This window comes from Hippoglossus stenolepis, chromosome 8 (genome assembly GCF_022539355.2).
Source record: "Hippoglossus stenolepis isolate QCI-W04-F060 chromosome 8, HSTE1.2, whole genome shotgun sequence".
Lineage (NCBI taxonomy): Eukaryota > Metazoa > Chordata > Actinopteri > Pleuronectiformes > Pleuronectidae > Hippoglossus > Hippoglossus stenolepis.
In genome coordinates this window covers 24481446-24495383 of record NC_061490.1, presented here as the reverse complement: position 1 = coordinate 24495383, position 13938 = coordinate 24481446, and the positions used below count along the sequence as shown (strand labels likewise).

At 42.8% G+C, this 13938-nt stretch overlaps 1 protein-coding gene across 1 annotated transcript in view; it reads left to right on the top strand.

Annotated features, from left to right (window-relative positions):
- agmo (alkylglycerol monooxygenase) overlaps positions 1-6828 on the top strand; it is a 39641-nt gene extending 32813 nt beyond the window's left edge. The window contains exon 13 of the mRNA XM_035164239.2: positions 6354-6828. Coding sequence (XP_035020130.1) covers positions 6354-6434 — 81 coding nt within the window. The 3' untranslated portion in view covers positions 6435-6828. The remainder of the gene's footprint in view (positions 1-6353) is intronic.
- Positions 6829-13938: the final 7110 nt, after the last annotated feature.

Genomic DNA, 13938 nt, shown 5'->3' with positions numbered 1-13938 from the left:
CTTTGGGTTTTTAACTTTTGCAGAACTTTTACTGACACAAACCAGGATGTCACTCAGAGACAGTTTACCTCCATCAAGACTAATGTCTGTCTCACAACGTTAAAATAAGAAATCCCTGGATTGGCCCCCTTAAATTGAATCTAGTTTAAAATGTAGTTCTTCAGTGCAACTCCTGCATAGTCGATTGTTCAGAACAAATGTTGCAGCTGCAGAGGAGATGTCATCAAGGTCTGTTGACCACGAGTCCATGTGACTCCATAAAGACTCCTGTCCTGACCGTCCGACATTTTGAGTTCAGGTGCACAAGCATCCCAAAAAACCCTGACCCTCTAAAAGGCCTTGACCTGATCCTCATGTCGTCTCTACCTTGTCGTCGTGAGTTACCTGCTGTGAAGCTTCTATTGGACCTGACTGCTCCAGACCTCGTTCTCCCTCTGTGAGGCTGTGACTCCCTGGTGCACAGTGCCCCCCGTCGGAGCTGCTCTTTACGGTGACAGATCCTCTCCCTGCTCAGGTCCTGACCCGACGGTTGGAACAGAGATGTTTTCTTTTCTGACGCAGCAAGTTGAGCTGATGAATCTTATTTTTAGAAAGCGTTGGGGTTTAGTTTTTTTTTTGCCTCATGGCCTTTTTCAGCCTCGCACTTTTCTCGACCAGCTTTGCAGGTTGACTCATTATCTTTGTGGCAAATGTTCGTGAGTTGACCAGATTTTTACATTTAAGCGTCTCGGTCAAATAAACTTGAACGAGGTGCCAGCTCTCCCAACACCTTGAACCAAGCTGGCAGAGATGAGACATGTTTCTGTTTGTTTAGCTGATTACAGCTGCACCATTTGTGTTGCATTACCCCAAAATTGGCCACGTTGATTACTCGCCTCTTTGGACCTTCCTACCCAGAATGCCACACATGTGGCAAGAACGCGGAATGGCTTCAAGAGCCATTGGCTTCAAACTGCAGTCGGAATGTTTTTATAAATATCCCGGGATGGATGAAAGGAGTCTGGGTAAAGATACACTCCTTACGGGCCCTCGGAGACTCGTTCATCTGCTCCGAGAAATCCCATTGAACTAATCCACCACGGAACCAGACATTTTCTCTTTGCTCCAAAGGACTTGATTTTATGGCAGTAAATGTAACTTCCTGTCCTCTCCTCCCTCCCAAATGTCCGCCAACTACTGCGGCCTTAACCCACAGGTCCGCCGGTGCAGCCACCCAGAGACGTGTGCTTAATGATTCTTACTCAGGCCGAGGCGGTGCCAAGCTGCTGGGGTCTGAAGTGGAATCGAACAGATATGAAAATAGTTCCTCTCAGGCGTGAGTCTCGTGTTTTCAATGAGGTGTAAAGGTCTGGATGAGTCGTCGTTGACCTTTCATTCGACCCTCGAGCAGACGCATGGTAAACGAGAACAGATCCCAGATGTGAAACAGAAAAACTTCTAAACACCTGTATTTTTCTAAATTTGCATTTAATCACTTTGGGTTCTGCAGCAACTGTGTGTGTGTGTGTGTGTGTGTGTGTGTGTGTGTGTGTGTGTGTGTGTGTGTGTGTGTGTGTGTGTGTGTGTGTGTGGGAGTGTGGGAGTGTGATGGCGATATTTCTCATGGCTGTGCTACAGAGAGGCATTAAACCGACTCTCTTGTGGGACGTTAACCTGCTCAGCGTATCCTTCCTGAGTCTGCTCAAACTGCCCGAGCGCAGAGACTGTATATCTGCTCGTAATGAACAGACAGGAAGTCCTCCTTGGTGTGTGTGTGTGTGTGTGTGTGTGTGTGTGTGTGTGTGTGTGTGTGTGTGTGTGTGTGTTTGGGTGTGTGTGTGTGGAGGGTACATGTTTCTACACATGTGCAGGCGAAGGCGAACACTGCTGCACATGTGTTCAGATACACTTTTCTGCATTTCATGTGTTTCTACAAGAAGATTTAAAGTGTAATATCTACTTAGACTTTGCATGGGTGTCGGTGTAGCTGCACATTTGTCTAATTGACTCATCGGGTGTAAGTTGTGTATTTCACATGGTCCTCTTTGCTGCTCTGTTGCAAGTTGGTCTGATTCTTTAACAGAATCAAACTAAATCCAAAGAGGCTGTGTATAAAGAGTCGTGCTCAGGATCGAACAGAATCTACAGATACTTCCTGCGGTTTGTTTCCACCAGTTTCTCAATGTCCAGATGCAGCAGCTTCCACCCACTCGTCTCCACACTGCAGCCAGGTTAGGACTGAGAAGCTCAGAGTTATTTTCCGATACAGCTCAGGCCAGGTCCGGTGGACTGTAGGCAGCCATGTGGAGGGGGAGCTCTGGAAACATCCCATTACAGGTCATATATCACAGGTCTGACAGCAGCCGCTCTGCCGTGTTTTCGTTTCAATCACGAGTGCAGCTGGAGCAGCGAGGCTCTGCCATGTTAACCCGCTGGAAGCTGGACGACAGTCACCGGGGGGTTCGAGCCCAGAGCTCCATGCTTCGTATCCATCAGCGACACCTGACTCGACTCTGGTTAATGTAGAGTTTGATCACCGCTGCTCTGAAGGTCGGCGCAGATAGTTTTTTTGCATACGAGCTGCAGATGGACGATGTTTTCATGTTTTACTTTGGACCAAGTTGCGCAAATAAACTTAATTCATGTCGGGCTGCGATTAACATGATGTTTCCTCCATCGTGAGACACATGGGAACAATAAACTCTTCATGAAGCTGCAGGTATCTGCTCATTGAAAGCTGGTGGAGGGGGGGGGAGGGTTTTATTTTGATGCCACCTGTCTCGTGTCTGCATGTCATGACCCAAAATGGAGAACTCGATATTAGCAGTGTTCATGTGACTCTTAATATTTAACGTGAAATCATCATCTTGGGTCAAAGATCGGCTTTTAAATGTTGATTTATTTGGGGAATATCAATCACATTTGTTATGTAACTGGATATAAAACCTGTAACTTCTTTATCCATAATCTAGTTTGTTGCACAGTTTTTTATTGGTGGTGCAGGAAGTGAAAATTAAGTCCAGTATAATGCGTTGAGGACTTAATGATTTAAGGACATTTGAGTTTTACAGCCTTATTACTGACGGTTAATCCCACTCACAAAAAGTTTGTGTATGGATGAAAAGACTGAAAGAGTTTATCCTCTGTATGGTACATTTCACTTTAATGTACTGTCCTGTATCAGCATTTTAAGACATTATAGACTCGGCTTGTCCAACTCAGCCCCGGACTGTAAATCCAGATGGACGAGTCAAAACATCCCGTATGCGAGCGCTGACATCTCAGTCTGATGGTGTCATGTGGAGCCAGAGTCTGGAGCCGTGGTATCGATACACCCACTCGACCAATCGTGAGTTAGTCTCAGCTGGAAATATCAATCACTAAGAAATTCAGAGGATAAACAAGATCGTTATGGTTCATCCTCTGAGGAGCCGGCACATGATCCAATAGATTTTTAGATATGTATAAACAAGTCTGGACAAAAGTGCCGATATAGCAAATTGATTCACTTTGTGTAGTGAAATGAGTAATGGGATTCTAGAAAAACCTCCACTTCACTGAACCAGACTAGAAAAGGCCCTGATTCTGTAATTCTGAGAAGCTCTTGAGCAAGGCACTAGCTGTTGAGCAAGGCACTAGCTGTTGAGCAAGGCCCTAGCTGTTGAGCAAGGCACTAGCTGTTCCCCTCATCTGCTTCAGTGGAGCTGGAGAAAAACAAAAAACAAGCCTCTGCGTCTTCGAGTAAATAAAACTCGACAGAGACACAGAGTCAAATCTACAGAAAACCACAGGTTTGTGGCTTTTTGTATTACTACCCTTAACAAAGTACTTTCTGCCCAAAACAAAGTGAGTGTGAGCTGATCTGCTGAGATCTCCACTTTGGGAGCCGCTGCTGTCTGGACGTGGTGCTTATTTGTAGACGATCAAACCCGCTTCCTTCCACTGTGTAATCTGTCCCACATGGATTTCCTACAGAGTCCATTAAATGGCAACGCAGAGGGGCAAACGAGGAGAAATGGAAACGGACGAAAAAATAGGTGCCCTCAACATGCGGCTTTGATAGAAACCTCGATCGTGTTTCAGTGAAATGTGATTTGTGAGGCTGTGCCAAGCCGGCGCTCGGCTCTCGATCCCAATCCGTCTCCGAGGTGGACGCAGCGCAGCGCCATGTTATTTTCTAATCTTCCATCTGTTTTTCCTTCAGGGAATTTGGACTTGTAAGCCATCGTGTTTAAATTGTATTAAGTGGACTTTAGAGGGACAAGAGGGTTGTGAAACGACTTCATCCGGAACGTTTTGCTGGAATTCAAACGTCAAGACAATTTTAATTTGGGGGTTTTATATGTGATTCCCCCTGTGAGACACTGCACTGCCCACAGGATCTGCTGAACCTGCTGGAAAAGTTAGAATAAAAACATCGAGAGGATCTGAAAAAACTCATCGCGTGGCCTCGGTGCCTGATGGATTCCATATATACTGTCAGTTTATAAGTTTCTTTACCCAGTTACTGTTTTGTCAAGTTGTCTCATTCACCTTTTTTCTCCTCACAGTTATTTGAGAGTGGAAATATTCAAAAGAAGTTTGTTGCAAATCAATCAGAAATGTCTTCTCTTAAAGAAATGATCCCTGTATTTATGATTAACTCTATTTATACTCTATATCTGATTGAATTAAAAATGTCAAGTACAAGTTTTTTCCTCCAAACATTATTATTGATGTTCATTAAAAATATAGAAAGAGCAAAAGGAAATTAAATCACTGCAAATCCTTAATAAATGTTTTAATAATTTTTTAATGTACGGGATCAGGAATCCATTGCGTCTTCCAGTATTATGCTGTTCATTATTATTTGACATATCTTAATATGTAAATATTTAAAAGCTTCATATCTTTACTTTCTCTAAATATGTGGTGGAAGAAGTACTCGGATACTTAACTGGAGCAGTTGCTGTACCACTCACTTTTAAATATTGTACTGTTTTCTGATCATCTTAATCAATTTTACTTCCTAATGTATGAAGTTTTTCATGTATAGGATGTAAAAGTAACTGAGTACACTACCCGAATAACTACACCTGTAAAGTAAAAGTATATAGAAGAATGAAATAGTAGTACAAGTAACCTGTACTTAAGTAATACTTATTTACATTGCGCACTGGACTGAAATACAGATTTATGATATGATTTACTTCTCCTCTTTTCGCTTTGGAGTTTAAAAACCATGTGAATTATACGGGCACGTTGTGTAAAGTCTGAGCCGAGAGAGAGAGAGAGACATGTCCAGCAGTTAATTAAAGGATCAGGGCCTCTGACATGTTTCCAGTGTCTTTACACCGCTGATAAATCCCCTCGCTACCTTTTGTTCCGTCCGTCGTTGGGTTGTGTCCGTCGGTGTCGGAGCAGGTGAGCGGTAGAAAGGAAGAGAGAGGTGGTGTGTGCTGTTCTCCCTCTCTCTCTCTCTCTCTCTCTCTCTCTCTCTCTCTCTCTCTCTCTCTCTCTTCCTCTCTCGCTCTCTCTCTCTCTCTCTCTCTCTCTCTCTCTCTCTCTCTCTCTCTCTCTCTCTCTCTCTCTTCCTCTCTCTCTCTCTCCCTCCCTCTTCCTCTCTCTCTCTCTCTCTCTCTCTCTCTCTCTCTCTCTCTCTCTCTCTCTCTCTCCCTCTTCCTCTCTCTCTCCCTCCCTCTCCCTCTCTCTCTTTCTCTCTCTCTCTCCCTCTCTCTCTCTCTCTCCCTCCCTCTTCCTCTCTCGCTCTCTCTCTCTCTCTCTCGCTCTCGGAGGAAAACAGCTGCCGTGTCCAGGAGGAAACATTACTTTTTTTTCCCATCAGGCCTCTCTGCCTGTGATGGACAGCGGGCTGGTTTTGGCTGGAGTTGCGATGTAGGATGCAGTTTATGGGCCAGAACGCAGCGGGGGGGCGGAGGAAGGGGGCTGTTTCTGTTACTCTCTCTGAATAGCCAGGTCCCCTATGGCGGCGACCTCCCTGACCCCTCCTCCAGAGCATCTGGGGAGAAGACCTGCTCCGTAACCTCCGATTCCACTTTCTACATCGTGGAGGGGTCGCACTGTTTCCTCTTAATCACAGATTCTCTCTCTGTTTTTCCATTAGTGTTCGATAATCATAAATAATTACATCTTTTTTTTTTGGAGGGGGGTGTTATGTCACATCGCAGCTTTCTTTCACTCAGGGCAGGTCCTGTAACAAAGTACTTCACAAACACAATATGTACATGTATATGCTGATGACGCTCTTTATTCAGTTAGTGTCCTAATTCTGAGTCTCTACAAAGTTTCACATTATGTTGAATCTGGTATGTCTCTCCCTCTCTCTGTCTCCGTCTCTGTCTCTGTCTCTCTCTCTCTGTCTCTGTGTTGTCCAGGCCTTTGTCTCCCTCTCTCTGCTGTACTGGGTTCTGCAGAGCGTCTCGCAGCTGCACAGCCTCAGGAGGAAAACCAACTGAACTCAATCCGACTGATTCTATTAGTAACGTGTTTCCAATCAGTGGCGTCCATCAACTTTCCAATGGAGAAGATAGACAAATGAGTTTATGTTTAATCATCACTCATGAACTAACTTTAAATTAAACCATGTGACATATTAAACTAATAACTTCATCATTTTCTTTTCTTGCTTAGAATTAAATAGTTATATTATTATAAGAACTAATCTATTAACCTGTTTGCTCTGAGCTACTGTGTACAGAAACATGTTCAGCTTTATCTATACAACAGACATTATACCTCTTCACGTTGATGCCTTTTAATTTCACCGTTCACCTGCAATATTGCACAACACTGTACAGTTTCTATTTGTTCACATCTAAATGCAATAAAACCGTCGTCATTTCCAGCTTCGTCAGTCTCCTCTATATTTTGACTTTCCCCAAAAACTCACACAGGGCAGACAGAAGATTTTCAAAATATGAAGCCGTGGAGGTTGTGCAGTGAGATGTTTTTCATCTCAGCGAACTGTCCTCAGCAGATGGTGCTGTTGTTATTCCCTCTGTCGCTGCCCCCATGCAACACTGTCACTTAAATCAGCATCTTTCTTTTCAAGCTGCACAACTGCACAACTGCACATCACTGTATCTGGAGACCAAAGACTTGAGCTTCTCACATCTCTGGAAAAAACATGCACATCGAGGAAACAGAGAGTCGGAGGTCAGAGAATGAACTGATTGTAAGTTTAGGTGTTTTAACAACGTGTTTCATTATTACTGTAAAGTTTGACAAGCTGTATGCAGTATCAATAAAAATATAGCTTAACATATATACACGTGTGTATTTAATATGTATATACATGCACACACTGTAAATGTAAATGAGTATAATATTAATAAACATGCTATAGTGTTATACTCACATATATATCAATATTTACATGCTATATTTATCTATATAGATGTATTTCTATACCAACAACAATCACTTTTTAAGATATGTTTATGAAATAAGGTGAAAACCATCAATAATGTACAGTTACACAACATTCAGTGTAGATCTGTTTGTGTGTGACATCATGAGATTAATAATATGAATCAGTGTGACATTGTGTAACGTTAATTATGATGACATCCGCTCACATCTGTTGTGTGTGTGTGTGGAAAAAGGGCGAAGGAGCAGAAGCAGGTGTGAATGTTAATGATGCGTCAGATTAGCAGGTCCACAGATGGCGTCGTGTGCAGGAGCGTTCACGGTGGTTTAGTGGAACAACAACGTTTGAGGGTATCGAACAGATGCAGATAACATCTGTCTCATCTGGATATACAGTATGTGTATAAGATATACATTTTTGCATATTTGCAAATTTCCACAACGCAGCGTGAAGTTCATCATTTCTTACTTTTGCTATAATCATAAATAATGTGGTTCTTACTTCTTATTTAAGCTGTTTATGATTGAAACTCTTTGTTTTTAAAGATATTTTTAGAGAAACTTGGCGGATTCACTGCTGTTCGAGCTCAAAGTCCAGTCTTTCATTTTTCCACTCAAAGAATAAACCGAACATATTTGTCTTTGGCCTGTGAGAGGAAGACGCTGGATTCAACGCCGCTGTTCCACCGTGGCGTCGGGATTCAGTTGATACAAATGACTGAATTACTGTTATACAACCTGTGTTGAGGTTTAACGAACACAGACGCTTCAGTGACTGGTTTGAGCTGCTTGAACATCATGTGATATGTTCTGACCTCAGTCACCTGATCCCGTCGGATCACCTGTAGCCGACTGGGAGTGACGCGTTCGATGACCTCATTGAAACAGCAGACGACTGGAGGAGTAACGTTCAGAGAATCTACGAGAGGAAACAAGTGTCGACGCCCGATGTTGTTTCTTTGATTTTATTATTGTGCTTTATTACTTTTCCCAGTGTCAGCGCTCTCTGCTGTATGGGCCTATTTGGAATTGTGCTTCTGCTGTAACGCGGTGCTTTCACTGATTAACGTGACAGTGATTAGACAGTTAACACGGTTTCGGGCTCGTTAATGTTCAATCAATTTCTATAAACCATTTGTAGACGAGGAGAGAGAATGGGAGAGGAGCAGTGGGACTTGTTTTTACGAGGCCCTGTGGGGTCTCATCTGATTCCTTATTACCTGCACCGAGGAGGTTATGTTTTCACCTCTGTCTGCTTGTGTGGTTGGTTGTTTTGCGGGATTACGAAAAAAACTACAAAATGGATTTCTGCCAAACTTGGTGGAAGGAGGTGAGATGGGTCAAGAAAGAACCTAAAACATGTTGGTGCAGATGCGGATCAGGGGGCAGATCAGATTTTCACTTTCTTCAACGTTGAGAAAAAGGACGTTTTTCGGACATTATCACAGATTTCTCAGGAAATAATTCATGGATCTTGATTTTAGCAATCTGGAATATTTAGCAGACAGATGTATGAGCGTAGGAATCCTTCTAAAAATCTGGATCTCATGAATTGGGAGTTATTTTCAGCTGCTGTTGGATCTGGACGAACGCGAGGATCCATTAAACTTTTATCCCTTTCTTTAATATCGGGGCCTTGGCAGATAAACGCGCTCTACTCGGGGCCATTCTAGTTTCTAATGTCTTTAGATTTAGTGCAGAAATAAAAGCCGATTTAAACTGTAAAGCCTTTAACTCTCTTGACTCCAGACGTTAAAAACAAGAAGATGATGAATATAATCGTGACCCTGTTAAAGTCTGAGAATATTCTCCAGCAAGCATCAGCTCCCTGTGCTCCTCTGCAGCTTTAATGATCTGTTGTGTTATTGAAGCTTCCCACCGACGTAACGAGATGAGAATCCGACGTATTGATCGCGGTGGAGAAGGATGTGGCCTTTACCTGTACATGAAATCCTACTATTAAGTGGTGAGAGAACGCCGCCCGGGGTCTCGCTTAATGGAACGAGGGAAATGTCGCTCAAGACGGACGATCGATGACGCTGTCAATAACAATTGGATCTCGTTGTAATTTAAAAGAAGAAGGAAAAAGGAGCAGAAACAAACCATCTCGTCCTCGGCAGCGTTTTTAAAAACCCAACTGACGCCAGTAAATTCCCAGACTCGTGTAATGAAGTTATAAATATCAGCTGATCGGTTTAAACAGAAAATATTTGCAGCTACTGTGGTTATAATACAATTTAATATCTTAGAGCCAATTTATCCTCTGAATGTGAGTCTGTCTGTGTTTATTGCTTTTTTATTTTTCTGGATCATTACACAAAAAGCACTGAACCCATTTTCTGTCTGTTACGACCACAAACTGCAGATAAAGATGGACGACGTGTCTCTACTTCCTCCCACTATCCAGGAATATGGCAAAAATATCCTGAATTCAAACGCTGCCATCTTGTGTATTTTGGACTTTGGGTGGAGCCACGGTAGCGAGGTCCCGCTCAACCAATCATGGGTCGGTCTCAGCTGTCAATCATGACGTTTCACCTGGTTTTATCTCATCAAAAAAACTGAAACCAAATTCATCAGGAACATGAAGACTCGAACATCTGTGTGATAAGAACGACTTAAAGTTACAGATGCCGTCCTAGAGAAAAATGCTGCAATATCTTTTCTACATTTCCGTCAATTTCTTAGGAAATAATCTGTTGCTCTTGATGTAAATTGGTTTGCTTAATTTAAATTTTTAATTCAGTGACAGAGTAGATTCAGAAAAAGAACAAAAAGCTCTAAACACCAAATAGAAAAACACAAGTAATATTAAAAAGTCTGATATAAAACAACAAACCACCAGGATTTCATGAGAAGACAGAAAGATAAACGAAGTGAGAACATAAATATTCACTCTTCCTCTTCTTCTTCGCGCGGCCACCGGGTAAAGAACGAAGCTGAATGAATATGATCACATGCCAGTTCCTTATCATCACAGCGCCTGTGCTCTCGTAAGAATTTGTTCTGTTCACTGGGTCGAGGACAGAATTGCATCAGCAGTGTTCAGAGGAAACCTGCAAACTGGGAAAACACCGGACGACTCCAACGCCTCACGGCCTCTGTGCTGCAGCATCTGGAGTAAACACGTGATTCTGCGTTTCATGAGTTACAACTTTTCTTTGCTCCAGCTTGTTAAACTGAGCCGTTCATTGCAGCAGTTATTGGTTATTTTATAGTGTTTGATGTAGAAAAGAGGGAAAATGATGTAAGAATTTGCTTATGCACAATTCTGAGCATAACGGCTACGATATCCATTAATTAATTAATGCTCTGTAAGTATAAACATAAACAAAGGTTATAACACACTTTCTTTGACTGACTTTCTGAAAAGTGCAGAATGAGCGAGATCCAAGCAACAAAGATGACAACACTGAAAAAGACACTGTGACGATCATCAGTCAAACTTTATTCTATAACTTTAAATCTACGTTTGTTCTACAGACACGAGTTTTATCTTTGTATGAACAGTTAAATCAACACATCGTATTCGTCTGTTTCCTTCTTCTCTCTTCGTTTGCTCGGTGGCAGATGGAAAAAACTGAACAAATGTGACGCTCTCCCTCAGCAACACAGATTCCTCCAGTGAGTCATTCTACGATAACATCACCAACTGTCCGCACAAAGTGTGTGTGTGTGTCTGTGTGTGTGTGTGTGTGTCCTACTACATACACATGCATGAATGCACAAATGTGGGCACATGCAAACACACGTCACTTACATGGAATCAGATCTGTGTGATGTTCTATCCTAGTATTTGCATGTGTTCTATGTTTCTGGAACCAGGAACCGTCGCTTCCTGCCAAACCAGTTTAAATAAAGTTTGATTCCCCAGGAAAGTCGGATTTCCCAGAGAAATAAATCTTGATGAGTAGGTTTCATTTTCATGAATTTAAATGTGGTTCCATGAGGGACTGGGGCCTTGGTGGAGGTATATGTTCTCTCAGTGACCTGTCAGTTAGTTCCTGTTTTATTTTGAAGCTTTCTTCCTCTTCTTGCTTCCCTTCCTCTCTGTGTGTGAGTTTCCTGTTTCCACCTCATGTGTCACACACACCTGAGTTTAATTAACCTGCTTCCTCCCTCTGCTCTGTTGGGGACGTCCCAGCTTTTCCTCCCACTTTGGTTTGACTGGTTCTGTCACATGTTGGATTCCCTGGTGTTTCCGTCCCTCTCCCTGTTGTGTCTCAGTTTGGTCTCCAACAGCTGCTTTCCTGCTCATCTGCAAACCTGAAACATGGCACTTCATTTCCTTTTTAGAGCTTTTAACTTACTGCTATTTCTCTGTGTATCATATCTTTATAGTGTCGTCGCTTATTTATTTTCCTAAGACTTTAGTTATGACCTACGTGACCTCACTGCTGCTGCTCTGTTTCCTGTTCCTCCTTTGTTTAATACTGAAATGCTTCTATTGTACTAGAAGCGTTTTTATTTTGACCGCCCTCATTCATGTGAGACCGAATCTTCTCCAATCTTCTCTTGTCAGCCTGCTTTTAAGTTACAATGTGGAAAAACATGGAGGCTGTAAACAACACACGTTGTATTTGTGTGTCTGGAGCGTTTAAACAACACAATGACGCCTCTTTCCAGGAATGACAGAGACTGCATGATGATTAAGAGAAAAAGAAAATGGATGAGCTCTGACAGGCTGATAAATAAATTAAAAATGTATTCACATGAATCTCTACGAGCTAAAAGGTGTAAAGTTAGGTGCTTGTGAGAGATCAACACAGTTTGCAAGTGACAGAATCAACGTTTGACAAGTTGACATTAAAAGTGATGAGTGAGGGATGGAAGTAATAATCAGATAGTTTGTGTTTATCCATTAATCGTTCACAACATCCCAAATAACATTTATCCTTTACAACTTTAAACAGTCACCTCCTTCCTTCAGTCCCGATGGCGTCGATCATCCCGACGCCACGCGAACACACAGTATGTTGTGCACACACACGGCCTTGAATGAAACTCTTCCACTAATGACCAGTGCTCCTCTAACATACTGAGAGATTAGCTGGAAATGGCAGATGCCCCCCGGGCTCACATTAAGTGTTCATACATTAACGTCACTCTCTCCCAACTCCTAATGCTGCTCCACTCCTGCCCGGGGACGTACACTCGGCGAGGGAGACCCAGCTGTCGGTTACCCAGCAAGAATCAATTTGGCCTCGGCCTCCTGGGAAGAAGGACCCGGGGTCGGCCTGTGTGCTCGCTCAAGACAGGACCTTACGTAATGGTCCCATTATGATACATGGTGTTCCGCAACTAGACTCGCTAGGCTATTTATAGCGCACGGGGCCAGAAGTGGGGGGTGGAATTGATAAACTGTACGTGCTGCTGTCAGGCATGGGCGGTGACGCCCCCGTCTCGGTAACGTAACGATTTGATTGGCTGTGTGATGTTGTAACGTCGATGTGGGAATGTGATGTTTATTCTAAGACCAACCTGCTCGCGGCAGATGGATCAAGATACAATATGTGGTGTTCAGGAATGTGTTGGAATCATCAGTTTATACCCGTGTGTCATAATACAGGCGACATAACCAGAGACTCACATCCTCTGCACGAGGGACTCACCTCGTCACCGGGGTTCTGGAGCTTCTAGATTTACTCTTCGTATTACTGGTCTTTGTTTGGTCAGTTGGCATGAACCGCTTTTTTTTTTTTACTATAAGCTGAACAGAGAAAGAAAATCCACCAAATAATACATTAATATTCTTTCCCTCGTAGACTTTATACAAACTATAGAAAGATGGATAATAAGCCAAATATTTAGATTTCCAAGACGCAGCCTCCTCCATGTTGGCAGATGGGACATGAGTCAAAATAGTTTAGTTATTTGATGCCACCAAAAACGGGGTGAAACGTCGTGATTGACAGCTGAGACTGACTAGTGATTGGTCGAGCACATTAATTGGTGGGACCTCGATACGGCTGCTCCGCCCCTCGACCACTACTGTCTTTGTATTTAGTCTTTTTTTGTATCATTAAGCCTTTTTATATAAAACAAACCCACATTTTTATACAGTAGATTTTTGTGTACAAGTCAAATGAAAGAGATGTGTTGTTTGGTATATTTCTGAACTTTGTTAAACCTCAGACAAGCTACTTAACCACTAGTCAATCTAGTCACCGGTTTACTCGGATAAAAATCCTGTTTAAGAAGTGAGGGACGACTTCTTACGCAGGTTAATGAATTTAATATAACGAGAAAGAAAGTAGGAAAGACTCTATTCTCTGTATTGATGTCGTCATATCAGCAGAGTGCGTATGCAAAGCTTGTGGTTTTTAACGTTCTCTACTCCCTCACTGTTTGTTTCTGTGCGTGTGTCCAATGCTGCTTAGTCACAAAGCAAATTTATTGCTAAACTGGTTTAACTGAATCACATTCGCAGCCACCGTGGAGACAAAGGGATTACATTATGATTCTCATTGATCCGGAGTGGGATGCAGTCAGCTGCCGGGGTGTGTGTGACCCACATGTTCGATGACTTCATGAGATCCCCTGATGATGCAGGTCCGATGCTGTCAGCGCTGACGGGCCTCGTCTGACGTG